The following is an 18,551-nucleotide window of genomic DNA, read 5'->3' on the forward strand; positions in this document are numbered from 1 at the left end:
ATATACATGTGGTAGTGATGTGTGTGAACACACTAGGACCGCCGGGGCATTTTTTCCCTCTTTAGGAGGTTTTTTCCCCCGTGCATTGTATATACGCCCATCACTCTAGGGCTATCTATCTTTCCATTGCACACTAAGGAATACACTCTCTATTGTGTGCCTTGAGCTTCCTTCGTCTTCTCCAAGCTGTGTGTGTTTCTCTGCAACCCTAATTCCAACAGGGCTGCACGAATAATCTCGTGCCCTTGGCCCTGATCATCCTGGAAATCATAGAGACCAAAGGCTTCTCCATACATCTCTATCCATCAGTACTGCCAGCTCCACTATGATTATCTCATGATGGTCCCGGTATCTGCACCCCATAAAGGATAACTGAGGTTCTCAAAGTGTCAGAAAAGCCATATCTATTTTCGAGGTTCCTGAAACTGCAAAGACATCCTCTCCATGCTCCCCGAAGCTGCATATGCTCTCGCCAGTCTAGTCTCTGATGCTCTTCTGAAGGAGAACTTTGGACCACTGAAGACCACTCCCAAGAGGTAAGTGTATGCGTCTGTATATTCAACCATCTGCTGACCATATCGAAGGTCGGTGCAGATCGCCTAGCCCATTGTGCTGTGGTGTTGAACACCATAACTTTGGTCTTGCCAAGGTTCACCCACAAGCCGCTATCATTAGCAAAAGTGTGCAATGCATCCAAGTGTCGCTGCATCCTCTTTGGCGAATCTGAGATCAACACAATATCATCTGTGTATAGTAGTAATGAGATCTAGGTCCTACTAGCTGTGCTCCTCTGTGGCCTCCCCTCTCAATGTAATCCACAACCTTATCTACATACAAACAAAACAATGTAGGGGAGAGTGGGCATCCCTGTTTCACTCCAACAGTGGAGTGAATATGCTCAGCCAACCCCTCGGGGGGTACGAACCTGCCCCACAACTGCCTTGTACAAAGCCATGATTCCCCAAATCAGCTTTGTGGGTACTCCCATCTCCTGTAGTCTCTGCATCAGTCAATCCTTGAGAGAGATGTATATTAACGTCTGCAAAGGGCCTAAAAGGCCTATGAGACCAAAGAAGGTTACATCATCATGATCATATGGTCCATATCCCAGCACGAAAAAGACTAAACAGAATATCAACAACCTACAGAACAATGACGTCAGATGAAGTCTAGTGTAGGCCTATGTCTCATGGCCTCAATCTCCTCCTTTGTGACAAACCTGGTAGGAGCTGCTCTATGCCTCTCAATGATGGGTTGGATCTAATGATGAAACATATGACATCGATGTGATCAACCAAGGAGTTCTGGCCGTCTAGATCTGCTAATCTATGTAGCTCTATCTATGAGAAATAAAATGAAATGAAATGTTATATAAACGTCTTCAAAAGGCCAAAATGACCTATGAGACCAAACCGATACAATCCTTGTGCATCTAATCCAATGTCTGGGTACAAAAGAAAAAGGAGTAAAGTGAGACTAAACTAAAAGACTAACATCGTCAAACTGAAATCATCTTCATCATCATCAATGGCCAAGGATGCTCGACATCGGGCGTTGTCCGAGAAAGTATTGAATTGGTCACTCAAGAGCTTTGTCAATCTCCACCTCTGTAAATAGTCGTACTCGACGTCTCCCATATCATGCTAGAATAGTCCTAATCCTCAGATGGAGCCTTCGTCGATGTCGTGGTCACCCATAGGATAAATGACTGTCCATATAGGCCGGTCTGATCACATATCCATCCTGTGTTAGTTGGAGAAGATGCTCTCTATACAAGGCCATCTTCGTGTCCAACTCTTGTACCGGCTATATCCATGTGCTTCTAGTATCTAGTTGAATCAAATCCGGACGTATAAGTCTAGTGATCTCTGTCTATGTAAGAGAAAGGGAGGATGCACCCAAGGAGCATTGGAATGGGGGCAGTCTATCCATGCTGAAGTCATGTGACTGAAACCATGATGTCATCTGCCCATACCAACATGCTGTCTCCCCCTGTAGCGCTAGCTATCGAGATGACTTAAGGGCTAGCCGAGCATATCGCTATCTTTAAGCACGTCCCTTAAATTATGCATGAAGGAAATTGATCTAGTAAGGGCCTCAACTACGAGAGGGGGGCAGCTAGCTCGGCTCGAATAATCTCATGTGGCACTGAGGCCTTAGCACGAATCAACCAAGAGATCATAGAGACTAGAGGCCTCTCCATAAATTTCCATCCATCAGTGCTACCACATCTTCCATGGTGGTCCACTAAGGGTCCCTAAATCTGAACCCCATAAAGCATAGTTGAAGCCACTAGAGTGTCAAAAAGCCACAGCTTTGTTCGAGGTTCCTGAAACTGAACCTACGAACACATCTTCTCCAATCCACCGAAGGTTGCATAAGCTCTAGTCAATCTAGTCTCTGCTGCTCTCTTTAATGAAAACATTGGTCCACCGAAGACTACCCCAATATAGGCATATGCATCTGTATACTCCACCGTCTCCTGGCCATATGTGAAAGTGAGTGCTGACCTCCTGGCCCACTGTGGTGTGGTGTTAAACACCATAACCGCGGTTTTCCCCAGGTTAACAAACAATCCACTATCGTGGGCAAATGTGTACAAAGCATCTAAATGATGTTGCATCCCCTCTGGGGAGTCAAAAATCAACACAGTAACATCAGCATATAACAATAGTGGGATCCATGTTCTTGCCAACTGTGCTCCTCTATCACCATCCCTCTCAATGTAGTCAGCAGTCTCATCCACATACATGGCAGATAGTGTAGAAGATAGCGGGCAGGCCTGTTTCACCCCAATAGTGGAGTGAACCAAATCAGAAATCCCCTTTGGAGTGCGTGCATGCCCCACTACTGACCTATATAGAGGCATGATCCTCCAAATCAACTCTTTGGGTATCCCAATCTCCTGCAGTCTACACATCAATCTAGCTTTGGGCACTGTATCGAAGGCTTTGCGGAAATCCACAAAGTGACAATAGAGCTGTCTCCCACGTGATCTCTCCTCCTCAGTAATGGCTCTAAGTGTCAAAATATGATCAAGAGTAGAGAAACCTCTTTTGCACCCTCTCTCTCTGCCCATCTACTCAACTGCTGCTCAAGGATGGATGCGTACAACTGTGTCAATATGTGTCCAATCATGATAGTGCGGTAATTCCCAAGCTCCATAGGGTCCCGTGACTTGAAGATAGTGGAAAAACTCCAAGTATCAAGTAGGCCCTCGCACATGGCACGGTTGAAAATCACTGCTAGAAGCTCTGCAAGCAGATCTTTGGCATGTATAAAATGCTCTGCTACCAAGCCATCGTGATCATCTGCTCTCGTAGTCTTCATCCTGTTAATGGCTTTCCTTACCATCTCAGCGGTAAAGAAAGCACATGTGTGTGGGCATGGCTGTCGCAGATATGGAAGAAGTGGCTGCCTCGAGACTATGTAGAGAGATGATGCATATTGATCCCATACCCCCGTAGAAGTGATGACTGGTGGGGGAGAATGCCCATGGAAGAGTCGCCATGCCTCGCCTAATTCCCGGCTCAAAAACAACTGATATAAATCTTGCTCTAGTCGAGCTAGAAACGCCCTCTTCTTCCGCCATACCAAACGACGAGAAGCAATCTGTGATTGCCTATGAGTAATGACTCCTAGAAGTACCTCCCTCCGTAGTCAGGCTCTAGTCTCTCTGCACTCCTTCATACCAGCTATTCTAGGGTATGCTCCCAGAATGTCATCACTGCCAAGGCTCAGTGTGTGGGTATGCCTTTGCTGCATTCTGTAGTGTCTCTGTCAATATATATGTGAGCTTTCTTAGAGGTGTCCCAAAATCCTTTGTACATAAGCGTTTGTAGATACCATCTATGTAGGCAGAATCAGTCTCCGAAGTAAAACTGTATTGGATATGTATAGACATCTGTGCCACTCGAGCTGTGTTAAAGTGGAATGAGACGGTAAACGTGAGGAGGGTATGATCTACTGCTACCCCAATAGGCATGGGCCCAACTATAAAGTCTTGAATAGAGGGCATGAAACTGGGTTGAGCCAAAACATAATCCACTGTGCTAGCCCCATGTCTATGAGGAAAACAAGTGAATCCATTCGACGCTGGAAATCTCTAGAGGCCATTCAAGATGGTCAGTCCATGTGCAGTCCCCAAATCTATCAGATATCCCCCATATCCACTGTGCTCTTCACCCTACGAATACCCAAGCCAATCCCATATCACTATCCAATTCTCTCAACATGTCCTCTGAGGTATTGTAGAAAGCTCTCTGAGATTGGACCGTCTTGGCATTAAAGTCTCTCAGAAGACATCTCCATCCCTAGAGATATGGGAAACTCCCCTATATCCTCATCCAATATCATGTAGGGTGACTTCCCCCTAGGCGATGCATAATGAGATGTGTTGGGGGCAAAATAGCATATTGTAATGTAGAGTGGCGTCCCTGTCTCCGCTCTCACTCTGGCTCATCTCTTTGAACAATACGAGGGGTTGAAGCTCCTCTTTGAATAAGATTGCCACACCTCTTGACCCCCATCCTCTATACGTTGATCTCAAATCTTGCCTACAAGTAGTCTCCCAATGATATCTTATCACTCGAGGTAACGTGCTGCAGAAGCCTGATGCGTTTCCGAGTAAAAAATAATGTCTCTTCCCTTAAAGCTAGGATCAAATGCACCTACATCTAGCTTCATTGATCCATTACAGTGCGACGCTCCCATTTTAAGATTGGTTCCATAGGTCTTGCACCGTCATGAGGTGCGTTTTTCTAACACCACTACTCTCCCTCCACTGTAGAAAGCAATTTTTCCTTTCTCCCTCGCTCCCTTGATCTCTGGCATCAACTCTTGCATGTGTGCTACTTGTGTTAAGAGTGAGGTCATCATCCAAAAATATCCCAGTTTGCTTGAGTGTTGGTATCTTCTTCAGGAATTCCTTCCTAGCTTCCAACGTAGCGAAACGTAGAATGAGTGCTCTTTCCTTGGGCCTTCCTTTCTCATCACGTTAGTTGTCGGGATGACTCAAGTGCTAGCCGAGAAAATCTGTCTCTGGGAAGGTCCCATAAATTATGCATGAAGGAGACTGATTTAGTAAGGGCCTCACTACGAGAGGAGGGGCAGCTAGCTCAGCCCAAATAATCTCATGTGGCACTGAGGCCTTAGCCCGAATCATCCGAGATATCATAGAGACTAGAGGCCTCTCCATACATCTCCATCCATTAGTGCTACCAGATCTGCCCTGGTGATCCACTGAGGGCCCCCAAATCAGAGAGAGAGAGAGAGAGAGAGAGAGAGAGAGAGAGAGAGAGAGAGAGAGAGAGAGAAATGAAATGAAATGTTATATTAACGTCTTCAAAAGGCCAAAGTGACCTATGAAACCAGAAAGTTACAATGCGGTGTATCTGATACAAAGTCAGATTAACAAAATAAATTAAACTAGGATAACAAAATATAAATATTGCGGAATCCTAAACTAAGCTGATAGGTGTGATAGGTGAAAGGCGTGAAATGTGTGAACTAAGCACTACAGTGTGTAGACAATATGGGATGAAAGTAGAGATCCATCTTCGTCTGGACTCTAGACGACAAAAAAGTATGGCTCGAATGAGAGAGAGAGAGAGAGAGAGAGAGAGAGAGAGAGAGAGAGAGAGAGAATGTGTTCTAGGCCTACGAGACAAAAAAAAAAGGACAACTGGCAACTGAAGCTAAAGCTTAAGTAAGAAGGGGTTAAACAACAGGTAGGAGAGGATAATGCACATGAGAGAGAGATAGCGAAACAATCCAGGAAAGACAACTGCAAGATGCGTTGCATCTCACTTACTTGTACAAGACCAATAAACATGTACCAAGGAAAATCACTGTGGCTTGAGGGTTTTGCCACCTTTGTAGCTTCCTTAAATTGATGAACATTATGGTAAAAGGCAGCATCAATTCCTGCAAAACCAATGGCAGCAGAATCGGGTTTTCTTGAAGAGGAAATTTGTGTTGAGAGGATCTAATTTTGTTAAAACATAAAATACTATTGACTGCACATCATCAGAGAGGAAGCAACAACTGGACCTTTCTGCTTTGAATGAAAAGGTTCACTAAGAACCATGCAATTGCAATGCTTATTTGTTCAAATTCCCCCTTTTTTTGGTGCTCGTGGGAGCCTAGCAGGCTCTACAATTGACATAATTGCTAAGTACTTTTTCCAATGAAGGCATATGCTGTTTTTGTGAAGCACGCTCAATTTAGCATGTTGTTGAATAGTTACATCAGTAATCAGATAAAATTACACTTCACTGCAGATTAAAGCTTAAAATTTTCTCCGCTTTATGAAAAATATATATCAAAGCTTTAGCGAGTTTTTGCAGGCGTTGTCGAGACATGATGTAGTAGTTATTGCTTGCCTGTAGCACACAACATCGATTGGAGAAAAAATGTGATGATTTCATTTGAGTAGCGAAATGATGATGAATTTTCTTGTGATAACCATATTATATAGATGAATCCAGGATAAGCCCAGATTCACCCTTAACGGAAAGTGCAAGGTATAGACTCATGGTAGTCACCCACAAGACAATATAACCATAAGCTCCATGATGCATAGTATTGACTGCGACATCCCCGCTATCGTCGTCAGTGCCCAATAGTGGGTATAGAACTACGTACCAATATATGCTCCCACGCACCCACACCACACACACATGCACACCCACGAGCATACATCAATTCAATGATCTGCGTACTGAGTTTCTTTCATAACTCTAGAGATGCAGGGCAGAGTCGGCCATGATGAAGCCTAGCACTAAAAGAAGCATCAAATAGGAAAAATCAGAACCCTTACCTTGAGTAGGTCAATGTTACTTGGAATACCTTTGACAAGGGCTCCATCAATCGTGGCTTTGGTCCTCTCTAACATTTGGCTTTGATCTTTAAAGACCTTCACAGCCCTTTCCAAAAACGCCAGATCACCTACCACAAGATCTTTCCCAAGTATTAACCCCTTAACTCCAGCTTTGTGCTTCCAAAATGATGACGATCTTGGGCTTTGCCAAGTTGGAGACTTCATCCATCTTTGAAGGTAGACACTTCCATCTATATTGGTTATATGAAGGCCTGAACTAAAAGCATCACCAATACTTGCATTGTCTCCTGCAATCTTCTTGGAGTCCTTGTAATCTACATCAAATTTTCCACCCCACAGATTCACAGCCAAAGCTTGTTTTACAAGGTCACCAACTGAATTATCATTGATGCGTGAAAACTGGAGAAGCCTTCCTGGAGATTCAATCAACCTGCCCAAAGTAGACTGTGCAGCCTGAACTCTTGCAATCCCATTAATCGCAGATGCAATTACCTTCCTGTTGCCATGCTGAGACCCTTGTATATGACAAAGAACCGGATCATCAACAGCAGGACCATATTCAGATATGAATGCATAAGCTGAAAGCAGCTCATCTATGAAAGCAAACCAAACCTCCCGCCTTCCATCCCCAGAGAAATTGACAAATTCTATTACCCACGCGTTGGATCTGTTTTCAGCAATATTCAAAAGGTTAATATAAGATTTCAGTTCATTTCATCCCTCTCTCTCTCTCTCTCTCTCTCTCTCTCTCTCTCTCTCTCTCTCTCTCTCTCTCAGGAGGCTACAGCAAAGGATTTGAGCCATACTTTTTCGTCGTCCAGAGCGCAGATGAAGATGGATCTCTACTTCCCTCCCATATTGTCTACACACTCTACTACTTAGTTCACACATTTCACGCCTTTCACCTTTCACACCTATCAGCTTAGTTTAGGATTCCGCAGTATTTATATTTTGTTATCCTAGTTTAATGTATTTAATTTGTTATTTTGTTAATCTGACTTTGTATCAGATACACCGCATTGTAACTTTCTGGTCTCATAGGTCACTTTGGCCTTTTGAAGACGTTAATATAACATTTCATTTCATTTCTCTCTCTCTCTCTCTCTCTCTCTCTCTCTCTCTCTCTCTCTCTCTCTCTCTCCACACATTACCATCATACCACCACACTGCACATCCCGGTTCTAGATTAGCTTTCATTTCAGCATTTTATTTTCAGTATTTTCTTTTCCGGACACCCGGACTACCACTAGATGTACATTGATTTGTCTCATAGGCCGACTTCGGCCTTTAGTAGACGTAAATAAAGCTTTCTTTCTCTCTCTCTCTCTCTCTCTCTCTCTCTCTCTCTCTCTCTCTCTCTCTCTCTCTCTCAAGAGAGCTAGATGCCCACGTCTACGGGGGTGACCATGACATCGACGGACGAACAGCGGCTGAATCTGCAAACGCAGGCTGATCTGGCCGTGCGGCGAGGATCTGTTGCGAGAAGGTGAGATCTGCGAGGTTTGGGGGCTGCGGTACGGAGTCTAACTACTGAAAATGCAAAATGCTGATGCTATGGGTTGAACTGTTGCCAAGGAACTGCAAAACGCTAGGGAAACTGCTGACGCAAGGCTGATTTGCAACTTGCAAAACGCTGGGGCCGATCTGCAAATGCTGAAAACGCTAGGCTGTTCTCGATGGCTGAAAACGCTAGGTTTTTTCTTCTGGGGGTCTTGCTGAGAAGGTGCACTACCAGACACTTGGTACCTCCTGCCTCTTCTGCCAGAAAGTGCTAGCGCTAGCTTTTCTTATAAAGTCACTTATCGAAATTGCCCTCCCCAGTTTTCCAACAAAGTCACTTATTAACAATAAGTGAAAAATGGCTAAAATAGGGAAAATAGGTTCTCTGCACTGTAAAATGCTCTTGATGGATTCTGATGATAATGTTGATGATCATGCTATGTGCAACCACAGGATATGCATCTACTCTAAGTGCCTGGACATACACGGCCTACGAACAGACTCACAAAGGTGCCAGAACACTTCCTAAGCTAACTGAACCCTTGTCATGAAGTAGCTTGTCCACATGCACATAGGGTTAGATGTGCACGTGACAATTCTAGCACGACATGGGAGACACCCAATACAACTGATTTCAATGTCACGATTGTGACTATGTTGCAGTATTACATCTTGTCCTAGTTGCAGATACGAGAAGTGACATGCCAAGGAGAACCCCCACACTTGGGATGGTCACGACCCTTCGCTCAAGAGACGTGCATCTTTGCCAAAAGCCACACTCCTTCGACAACTGGTCGACAACGGGTCACACCCCTTCGCTCTACGGTTGCGACTCTTCCTCCAATGGATGTGTCTATTCGCCTAAAGACATGTCTATTCTCCTAAAGGATGTGTCTCTTCGTGAAGGGTCATACCTTTTCATTTGTGACTCTTCATCTCCTATATAAGGAGCCTATTGTACTCAGTTTTCAAGCATTCATTCAATCAATCAAACACAAAGTCTTCTGAGTTTTGTTTCTGAGCTCAGTTCAAGTTTCTTAAGTCTTAATCATGAGTTTAAGTACTTAATTAAGGATCAGTATCTAGAATCGTTACAGTGGTATCAGAGCAAATTCTTTTTCCCGGCACCCGAAGGTTGTGAGCCTCTCACCCTCGCCGCTACCCTCTCTCCCCTCTCCCGGAGTTCCATTGAAGCAGAAGAAAGGTGGTACACACACACAAACAATCGTGATGAATTTTTCTGTTCCAATTACATAAATATAGGATAGAAACACAGATGTGTGTGGCGTACCCGATGAATTTTTGTAAACCCTCTGATGGTGACCTTCGTGTGCCTCTTCATCGGATTGTGCCCTTTCGTGCATGAGTTCGCACCCCTCCAAGGGTCCAAGGGACACGTGCACATACACCCCCTAGATGTTGGAGCGTTAAAATTCAGCAAGCTGACATCAAAATTGAGCAGAAACAAGTTACAATTCAAAATTCAGCAGGGAGCCTCCCTCCTCTCAAGACTCTGACATGCTGAATTCAAAGCCCTTCCGTGGCACCCCCTCACATAGGGTGTGCCACTTGGTGGTACCCCTTCCCACATGCTGCCGAATCTGCCTTGCGCTGAAGTTTGCAAGCTGCCGAGTATAGGTGCGTGCTGAAAATCTGCCCACGATTATCGAAACGCTACACTGGCTGGAGGTTTTTTTTAACGCATACCTTCAATTCTAATGAATTAAAGTGACCCGTCAGCCCTTCACTTACTTCCAATGTGAAAACCCCAAATTTTTTAAACCTTAAGTGGCCGGCCAACCCCAAAATTAAACCCCTCATGTGGAAGCACTTGAATTACACTTGCGCTGAAAAACAAAACTGAGTACCAGCCAGCGTTTTGAGTTTACGCACAAATCTGCTCTCGCTTGGTGTGCGTGCATAAGACTTCACCACCATGGCTAATGAAAGATTTCCTGCACCCGCTCCCTACATCTCGTACATAGATGAAGTTCAAGAGGAACTCTTGCCGGAAAAACCCCCTTCTGCAAACGAATTCCCCTTCTGCCGGAGAATTCCCCTACACACAAAGTGATCGTGATTCTAGATCCTCCTGCTCGAGCCAAAGTGATAATTATAACAAATTTTCAAGAACCGAAAATTATCGTGATTTTCGATTCCCCGCACACAAATGTTGTCTCGATTCTAGAACCAATCCTCAAGACGAAATACAAACCAGTTCCCAAGACAATTACTTTCTCTAAGCAGCCAACATGGTTGAATCACAAGATGGCAACAACTCTATTCCACCCGAAAATCCGATAGCAATTCTCAAAAAGCAGATGGCAGCAATTTCGACAAGTCTCACATCAATTCACATTCGCTTGGAGTAGATGCAGACCCAAACCTCTTCCCAAAGTCATTCTACTACTTCTCAAACTACACATGCTGCTTATCTGCCATCTTCTTCCGACGTTTCAGTGGTCGACAAGGAAGAACCACTCAAACTAAAGGCTTCGAAACTCAAATCTTCTCACCCAAAGCATGGTTTCTCAGAGATGACTAGACACAAAGTACCTTCGTGCGAGCAGCAAAAGTCTCAGCATGAATATTCTTGGAAATGCTACAGTTCTAAGCAACCAACTTCTTATCGGAATCATAAGGCAACAGAAGCAGCAATATGAAGCTTCCAAAGGATCATCAACGATATCAAGATGGGCTTACTTAGTGGCACATATATCCGACCCTAGTCGAGTACTCGGTCGTGAATGCCGCGACGCTGGACAAGTTCCCCCTCGCGAGCTATGCCCTACATTTAAGTCAAACGAAAGATTTATTGATCCTTTTCTTGTGCAAGAGGATTCTTCAGAGGTCTAAGAGGCAACAGCTACCTCAACCTCCCCCTTCTCAATTGGAAGCCTTAATACCCACTGAGAAAGCTGAAGATTCAAAAGATTCCGGTTCTTGTGTGACAACCAACAAGCACAAAATCCCTTTCTTTGGCCATGATCAAGACAAAAAAAGTCGCCTCATCACCACCCTTGCAAAACAAAGTCTTTGTCTCTGAACAGATACCAGATGTTGTGGTGAATGATAATTTTTCAAACTTGAAGATTCCAGACCTTCCCTTCAGCGGTACAAAGGATAAAACAGATGCAGATTCTTGCACCATGACTTCAGTCGCTGCAATTGAATCTTTGGACACAACTTGTTCCACAGATCAACCTTTACAGATGGATGTATCTCCAAATACTATTCAGCCTCAGTCTACGACATCCCTTTAGGAGGATCTTACTGTTCCAAACAAACCAATGGAGTACCTTGCAGAATTTCAACCAATGGTCATCACTCAACAAAAAATTCAAGTCAGTTTACCAATAATTTCACTTGAAACACATAAAGAATTAATCTTTTCTTGGACAAAGCTCGAAGTTACAAATGACTTTGACAAAGGCACTTATCAAGTTGCAGATATGATCAGTCTTCAGTTTGGCAAAATAGTCATGGTCAATAACAGTGCCATGATATGGGACTTAAGCTTTGGATACAGCAGCACAACAACAATACATTTCCTCCTCCCGGAGTTTCTTCAACTACCGTGGGTTTTATTTTAAAAGAGGGAGGGAATGTCACGATTGTGACTATGTTGCAGTATTACATCTTGTCCTAGTTGCAGATACGAGAAGCGACATGCCAAGGACAACCCCTATGCTTGGATGGTCATGACCCTTCGCTCAAGAGACGTGCCTCTTCGCCAAAAGACACACTCCTTTGACGACTGGTCACACCCCTTCACTCTACGGTTGCGACTCTTCGTCCAATGGATGTATCCATTCGCCTAAAGACATGTCTATTCGCTTAAAGGATGTGTCTCTTCGGGCAGGGTCATACCTTTTCATTTGTGACTCTTCATCTCCTATATAAGGAGCCTATTGTACTCAATTTTCAAGCATTCATTCAATCAATCAAACACAGAGTCTTCTGAGTCTTGTTTCTAAGTTCAATTCAAGTTCCTTAAGTCTTAATCATGAGTTTAAGTACTTAATTAAGGATTAGTATCTACAATCCTTACATTCAAACTAACGATTTTGAGAGAGATGTGGAAGACATGGGAGATGCCCTATGCAAACTCTCACCATGGAGGACATCGACAGAATCATATAGCGATGGTTGCGAGCCATTTCCAGATTCTGATACACTATCCACCATTTTGTATCTATTCTCTGAGATACACCCCCACTTTTTGTATATGTACCTCTTAAGGTCTTGCTACCCACCTTTTACAACTCTAGTAGTGTTTCTGTTAAGTTAGTTTCTTTCCTTCTTCTCCTTTCCATTTGTGGCAAGGATCACACAGAGTGGACTTTGCACATAGTCCTTGACTGGCTTCAGGTACAGGCTTTAGAGTTCTCACACCACACAGGGGACCTGGGGGTGACAGATTTGATACAGACACTTTGGCCGCTAGCCAAGTTCAATGTGACACCACTGGATGCATTTGGATGTAGGCACATTGTGGTTCACTTTTTTGCTGACACTTAGAGTTCCCCTTGCTATATATATATATATATATATATATATATATATATATATGTATGTACATGAGGATTCTTGGACAGAGGATGTAGCCCTACGGACTGCACATTCAACTTGGGCTTGGGTGGGACAATCACTTCAAACACACCTATCTCGGGGTCGCTCGTATGCGGATTGCTCCCCATCCAAGCAAGCCTCGAACTTCGAAGATAGCAAGGTTGGCTGCTATTGCAGCATTGGTCTTTTCTCACTCATCCCATGAGTATTGTCTCGTGGAATGTGCAGGGTTTCGGTGGATCCCAGTTTCAACGTCAGAGGGGTCGCTTGCGTCAGGAGCTTCAGAGATGCCTTGTGGGCTTCAGAGATGCCTTGTGGGTGGTATGATTGATATGCTTATGCTTCAAGAGCAACATCTTTGTGAGAGCCGCATTCCGCAATGTGGTCAGATTATGCGTGGCCACTATGAGACCTTTTGGTCTGCTGCTTTTGGGCCTAGAGGGCCAGAGGCATCAAGGGAGGTGTATGTATGACTATTATGGACTCATGGCAGCACAACATTGTGGGCAGAGGTATTATTGTGCCAGGTAGGGCCCAGTGGGTTACTATGCAGGTTCACAGTAGCCTCATAGGCTTCCTGAACATCTATGCGCCCAACCATGCGAGTGCACAAGCAGAGTTTTGGTTACACATAGTGAGTCTTTGCCTCATGCAAAGCAGTGGTGTGTTGGGGGGGACTTCAATATGTTGGAGGACCCTTCAGATAGGATTGGAGGCAACCATGCTTCTGTGCACAGGCTGAGTTGGCTGCTTGGGAGCAATTATGTATGACCTTGAGGATTTCAGATGTTTGGCAGCATGCAGGCTTTGTGCTTTTAATAGACTGACAGTACACTTGGGGTGCTGCAGCCTGGTCCACACTCACGGGCCTTGTGCTCTGTTTTGAGATGGCTTTCACCAGCAAGATGATTGTGATTCAGGGGGGGTCTGCCGACCTACACTTCAGCTTGCCACAGAGCTCATGCCTCATGAGTGGTGCAGTGATAGAGAGTTGTGTTGGGGGAGCTGATCCATACACTCAGGGCTAGTTTGAGAGACTTCAGGACAGCTCCGACCGCATGCGGGAGCACCGCGAGGCTTTCTTGCGACTTTGGCGCCCAAGGCCTTTCTTCCCCATGGTTCTGGGCGAGTCTAGATGGCACCACTGTGGTTGTTTCCGTGATTTAGCCCCCATTGTACATACTTTGTCTTCTCACTCGGAGCGTCTCCCCATGTTTATGATGTAGCCCTCTCTAGCAGAGGTCGGTTGTAGCCCTTTGAGCAGTTTATTAACTAATGGAAGGATCCTTTTCTTGTTAAAAAAGAAACTCTGATGGAAAAAGCGTGTGACAACGTCTCATGAAGACAAACTCTCAAGTGAGTAGGCTGATGATACTAGTGACGAAAGGGACATGACAATCAAGGGAGACTGTACGCTCAAAGGAAGATACCAAATCGTTTGACTTTTTGGAATAGGGGGCAAACATCAACCAGGATGGCATCGTCAATTTTTGCAATGGGAGTGACAACATCCCTCCAAATCACATAAAATATGGGCGAATCTAGGAAATGTGCAATAGCGAAGATGCTCGCCCCTGATCCCAACTAGCCCAAAGGCCCCTTTCATAAGATAAACCCAGATCATATGGCACGATTATTTGTGCAGAGTATCTTCAAGTACAATGGCAACACATGATCCACTGTCTAGTGGCAAATAAACAATCACACCCTGCAATCGACCTGATAACTTGTAAGGCAGGCCTCATGTTCTGGGAACTGGTGCAGTTGGGCTGCAGTGGATCACTTGGTGAAAATCGTTCCAAGCTCATCAAATTTCTTCATAGTGAATAAAGAAAGCACATTCATAGTGGTGAAGTTCAACTTAAACTTAAATACAACACATATGGCAGAAAAAAATGCCTACTTACTTAGAATCAGAACTGACTGCGATTGCAGAATCATATAAGGGAGCACCTAGAGGTCCAACTTTTTTTCTTTCCACAGTGCCCTGACCCCCAGTCAGATCTAATTTCATTGCTTTTTGATGTTGAAAAATCCCATTGGGCTGCCACAAAGTACATCAAGAAAGAGTTCCTGAGAACCATATCACAAAACAAAAGCAGATTACACACCATGTCAAAAATTAAAGCATGCTACTAAGCGTTTGTATGTTCGAACAGGTAACTAAAAAAGCACATTAGAGCTAAACATATCCACAAAAGTCCATGTTCAAAAAAGCAATTCAATGTCTCAAATAATGGTCCCTTCAAAAAATATGAGGACCCTCACTAAAACTTCAGATTCTGCACAAACAAAAAAAAAAACGCAGAAATACAATTTTAAGATATCCAGAATCTCCAATGTCACTACATTAGTAAGAAAGCGGCAATATAATTGAGCCTTGTAGTATACCAGAAAGACCAAATGATAAGTTTTGTGCATACACTACTGACAATCATGATCACAAACAGGTCAGATACTAATCCCAAGAACAAGGAAGACCTCAAGCTAGATATCTAACAATTCCTGGGACGCAAGACTCTTGAGACCTGTTCAAAATTTATCATGCAAAAGTTTATAATAGCAGTCAGAGCAAATCAAGGAAGATTTAAGTTTTGAGATAGCATCTTCTCGCGATATCAATGCATAGCCCAAATTGCATCTTCAAACCCAACATTCCGTCAGCTAAGCACAAACCCATCTGCAAATCCCCCCCCACCCCCCCACCCCCCCCCCGTAAAAAAAACTGATAATAATAATAATAATTGAAAATTCTTGAGCTCCAAGTGCGAGAGCCCTAGGTATCTCTAGTCTTAACACTCTTGTTCGTTAAGCCATAATCCTCTGCTCCTCTAGTTGCCTCGTGATTATGGAGTCTTGACAAGCGAACCTAGCACAGTTATCCCACCAAGGCTCCAATTTGAGGATGTGCACCGGAACTCCAGACTCTCCCAGAAAATGAGATATGCATGTTCACATATAGGTGGCATGTTCAGCAAAGAAAGAAAAAGCATCTTCCAACGGCCAAATTATCATATGGGCATATTTATCGTATGTTGGACTATAGAATGTCTAGAATGGTGAAAGGTCCAGTAAGTTGGAATATAGACATAGAATGTCTAGTAGTATGGTATAATATACTCGGCACATTTATCGTAGATTCAACTTTAGAAATGTCGAGATTTTCTAGAAAAGTAGATGATTTTTTTTGGTGTTTGTGTAGTGGTAGTTGCTCTTCTTGCAAGATAAAAGAAAGTCCTAGTTAAGGGCCCAAAAGTCTCGAGTTCGGGCGCCATTCTATTCTTGCAATACAGGAAAAAGTCCCACTTAAGGGCTCAAAAGCCCTAAATTCAGGCGCCAAAGAAAGGCCTAACAATTTGTCCAAACGGCTTGGCTTGGTACACCGTAGGAGAGCAACAATGGTCCATATATTGCCTTCAAGGACCGCTCGGCGCTCGCCAACAGCAGCACGTGCAATAAACACCAACAAAGATGAGCAGTCCAAAAACCGACTAATTACATACATAATTTGGATTGTCAGTGAGGACAATGTGTGAGAATTTGGGTATGGCATTCAAGTTCTCTTCGTCATTTCATCCACACACATAAGGACAATCAAAGACTACCGATTCGATGGTTTTGGACTACATCTCTGATCACAAGTGCTATGTCTTTGATCGCAAGTCCAAGGGGACAAGTATTTTCCATTCGTGGAGTTTGCCTACAATAAGACGATTCACATGTCTACTGAAAAGGCACCTTTTGAGATAATCGAGGGTGGCAAGAAGATTCTGCTTATCTTGTGCACCAAGGACAACATCTTTCACATCCATCGTTTTGTTGAGGATCTAGCTACGTCATTTGCCAAGGTTAAGGAGGCATTGTAGAAGTCTCAAGGCACGCATAAGAGAGCAGCAGATAAACATAGATGCAACTTCCAATTAACAGAAGGAGCTTGGGTGCTTCACAAGTTAGAAGTCCAAAGTGAGAAAGATGAAGGAAAAGGGGAGGCTTTCCCGAAGTTAACTATGCGAAACTATGGACCTTTATCGATCTTGCAGAAGATTGATAATGTTGTCAGAGTGTGTAGCGGAAGAGAAACACAAACGTGCTTTACAAGTTCGAAGTCCAAATTGAGAAAGATGAAGGAAAAGGAGAGGCTTTTTCCAAAGCTAAGTATGCGGTACTATGGACCTTTATAAATCTTGCAAAAGATTGATGATGTTGTCAAAGTGTGTAGCGGAAGAGAAGCACGAACATGAGAAAGAGAGAGAGAGAGAGAGAGAGAGAGAGAGAGAGAGAGAGAGAGCAACTCAGCAACTCGAGAGGCAAATGATACAAGATGACTAGAGAGCGGACTAGGGCTGCATTGATATAGTGAGTCAACTCTAGGTCAAGCAAAACCTTTAACAATACTTAGGACAGAAACCCACAAAACTGGGCAAAAATATAAAAGGGGAATTATGCTTGGTGCCTAGAGTCCCTACTAGGAGGATGAAAAGGTGGCCAGCCCACAACCAAGGGCATGAATGCAGTGAGAAAAGCTGGAGGCAGGAGTGAAATCATCTAGAAGGCGACCATAAACCACATGTATCCTTCAAACTGAAGTTGCAAGATCATTGGAGCATTCACAATGCCTTTCACGCGAGTCTTCTTCGACCTTTCAAGGGGCATGTACCGAAGGATTTGGTGCCAGAGGAGCTGAAACTGGCCTATAGCCTTACTAAAGGGAGGTAAAACTTTGACTTTCACCCGTAATTAAATAGTCTAACTTTTGGCATTACTAGAAACTCCTACAATCCGAAGGTTGTACGGAACGCAGTCTTATGTATGTCTTCTGAAGCAATATGAATCTGATGATAGCCGGTCTTGAGATCTATACGGCTGAAAATTCATGCTCCTTGTAGCTTGTCTAAGATATCATCGATTCGAGGAATGGGAAATCTATTCTTAATCGTAATCTTGTTTAGAGAACGATAATCGATGCACATTCAAAAAGTGCCATCTTTCTTCTGAACAAGCAAAACTGGTGAACAATAAGGAGAAGTACCGGGTCGAACAAAACCCTTCTCCAAAATTTCATTTACTTGTTTAAGAATTTCTTCTTGTTGTAGTAAACTGACTCTATAAGGTGGCTGATTTGGAGGTGAACTGCTCGGAATTAGATCGATACGATGATCTTCCGGGCTTTCAGGAGGTAATTCATATGGGAGAGTGTCAGTAAAGCAATCCTAATACTGATTAAGAAAGTTGGGAGATCTTTATCTAATTTTGACAAAACATTTTCACCACTCATCTCCCTCTTGTTGACAAAATCAAGTAAGCAAAAAGACGCTTTTTTATTTCTCTTTTAGCACTCATGTGACTGACCATGGGTATAGACCAATCACTAGCACTTGCATCTACATCATATTGCTACCCTTTGAAAGAAAAGGACAATTTCTTATTTACATAATCTGGGATAGGATAAATTTTGTAATGCCAAGGCATTCCCAAAATAACATCGCATCCTTGTATTGGAGCAGCTAGGAAAGACTCTTGATCAAAGTACTTTCGAATCTTCAGGTTCAAATGCCCTTGCACTAGAGTGGAATTCGTAGTCAACCCTTCAAAGGATGATCCTGAACTGATTGGAGTTCCCAATCTCTCGGAGTTTAAG

The 18,551-nt window shown here is 43.7% G+C and overlaps 1 protein-coding gene across 4 annotated transcripts in view; it reads right to left on the minus strand.

The window, feature by feature from the left end:
* Positions 1-18,551, minus strand: part of LOC147434521 (chromosome-partitioning protein, putative (DUF639)) — a 120,518-nt gene that overhangs the window by 16,555 nt on the left and 85,412 nt on the right. For all 4 annotated transcript variants that reach the window (XM_086490977.1, XM_086490974.1, XM_086490976.1 and 1 more), the window contains exons 8-10: positions 14,821-14,957; positions 6,821-7,508; positions 5,813-5,925 (exon numbers count right to left, since the gene is read on the minus strand). In XM_086490977.1, coding sequence (XP_086347103.1) covers positions 5,813-5,925; positions 6,821-7,508; positions 14,821-14,957 — 938 coding nt within the window. The remainder of the gene's footprint in view (positions 1-5,812; positions 5,926-6,820; positions 7,509-14,820; positions 14,958-18,551) is intronic.

Source organism: Adiantum capillus-veneris, chromosome 19, assembly GCF_014529385.1.
Source record: "Adiantum capillus-veneris isolate H3 chromosome 19, ASM1452938v2, whole genome shotgun sequence".
NCBI lineage: Eukaryota > Viridiplantae > Streptophyta > Polypodiopsida > Polypodiales > Pteridaceae > Adiantum > Adiantum capillus-veneris.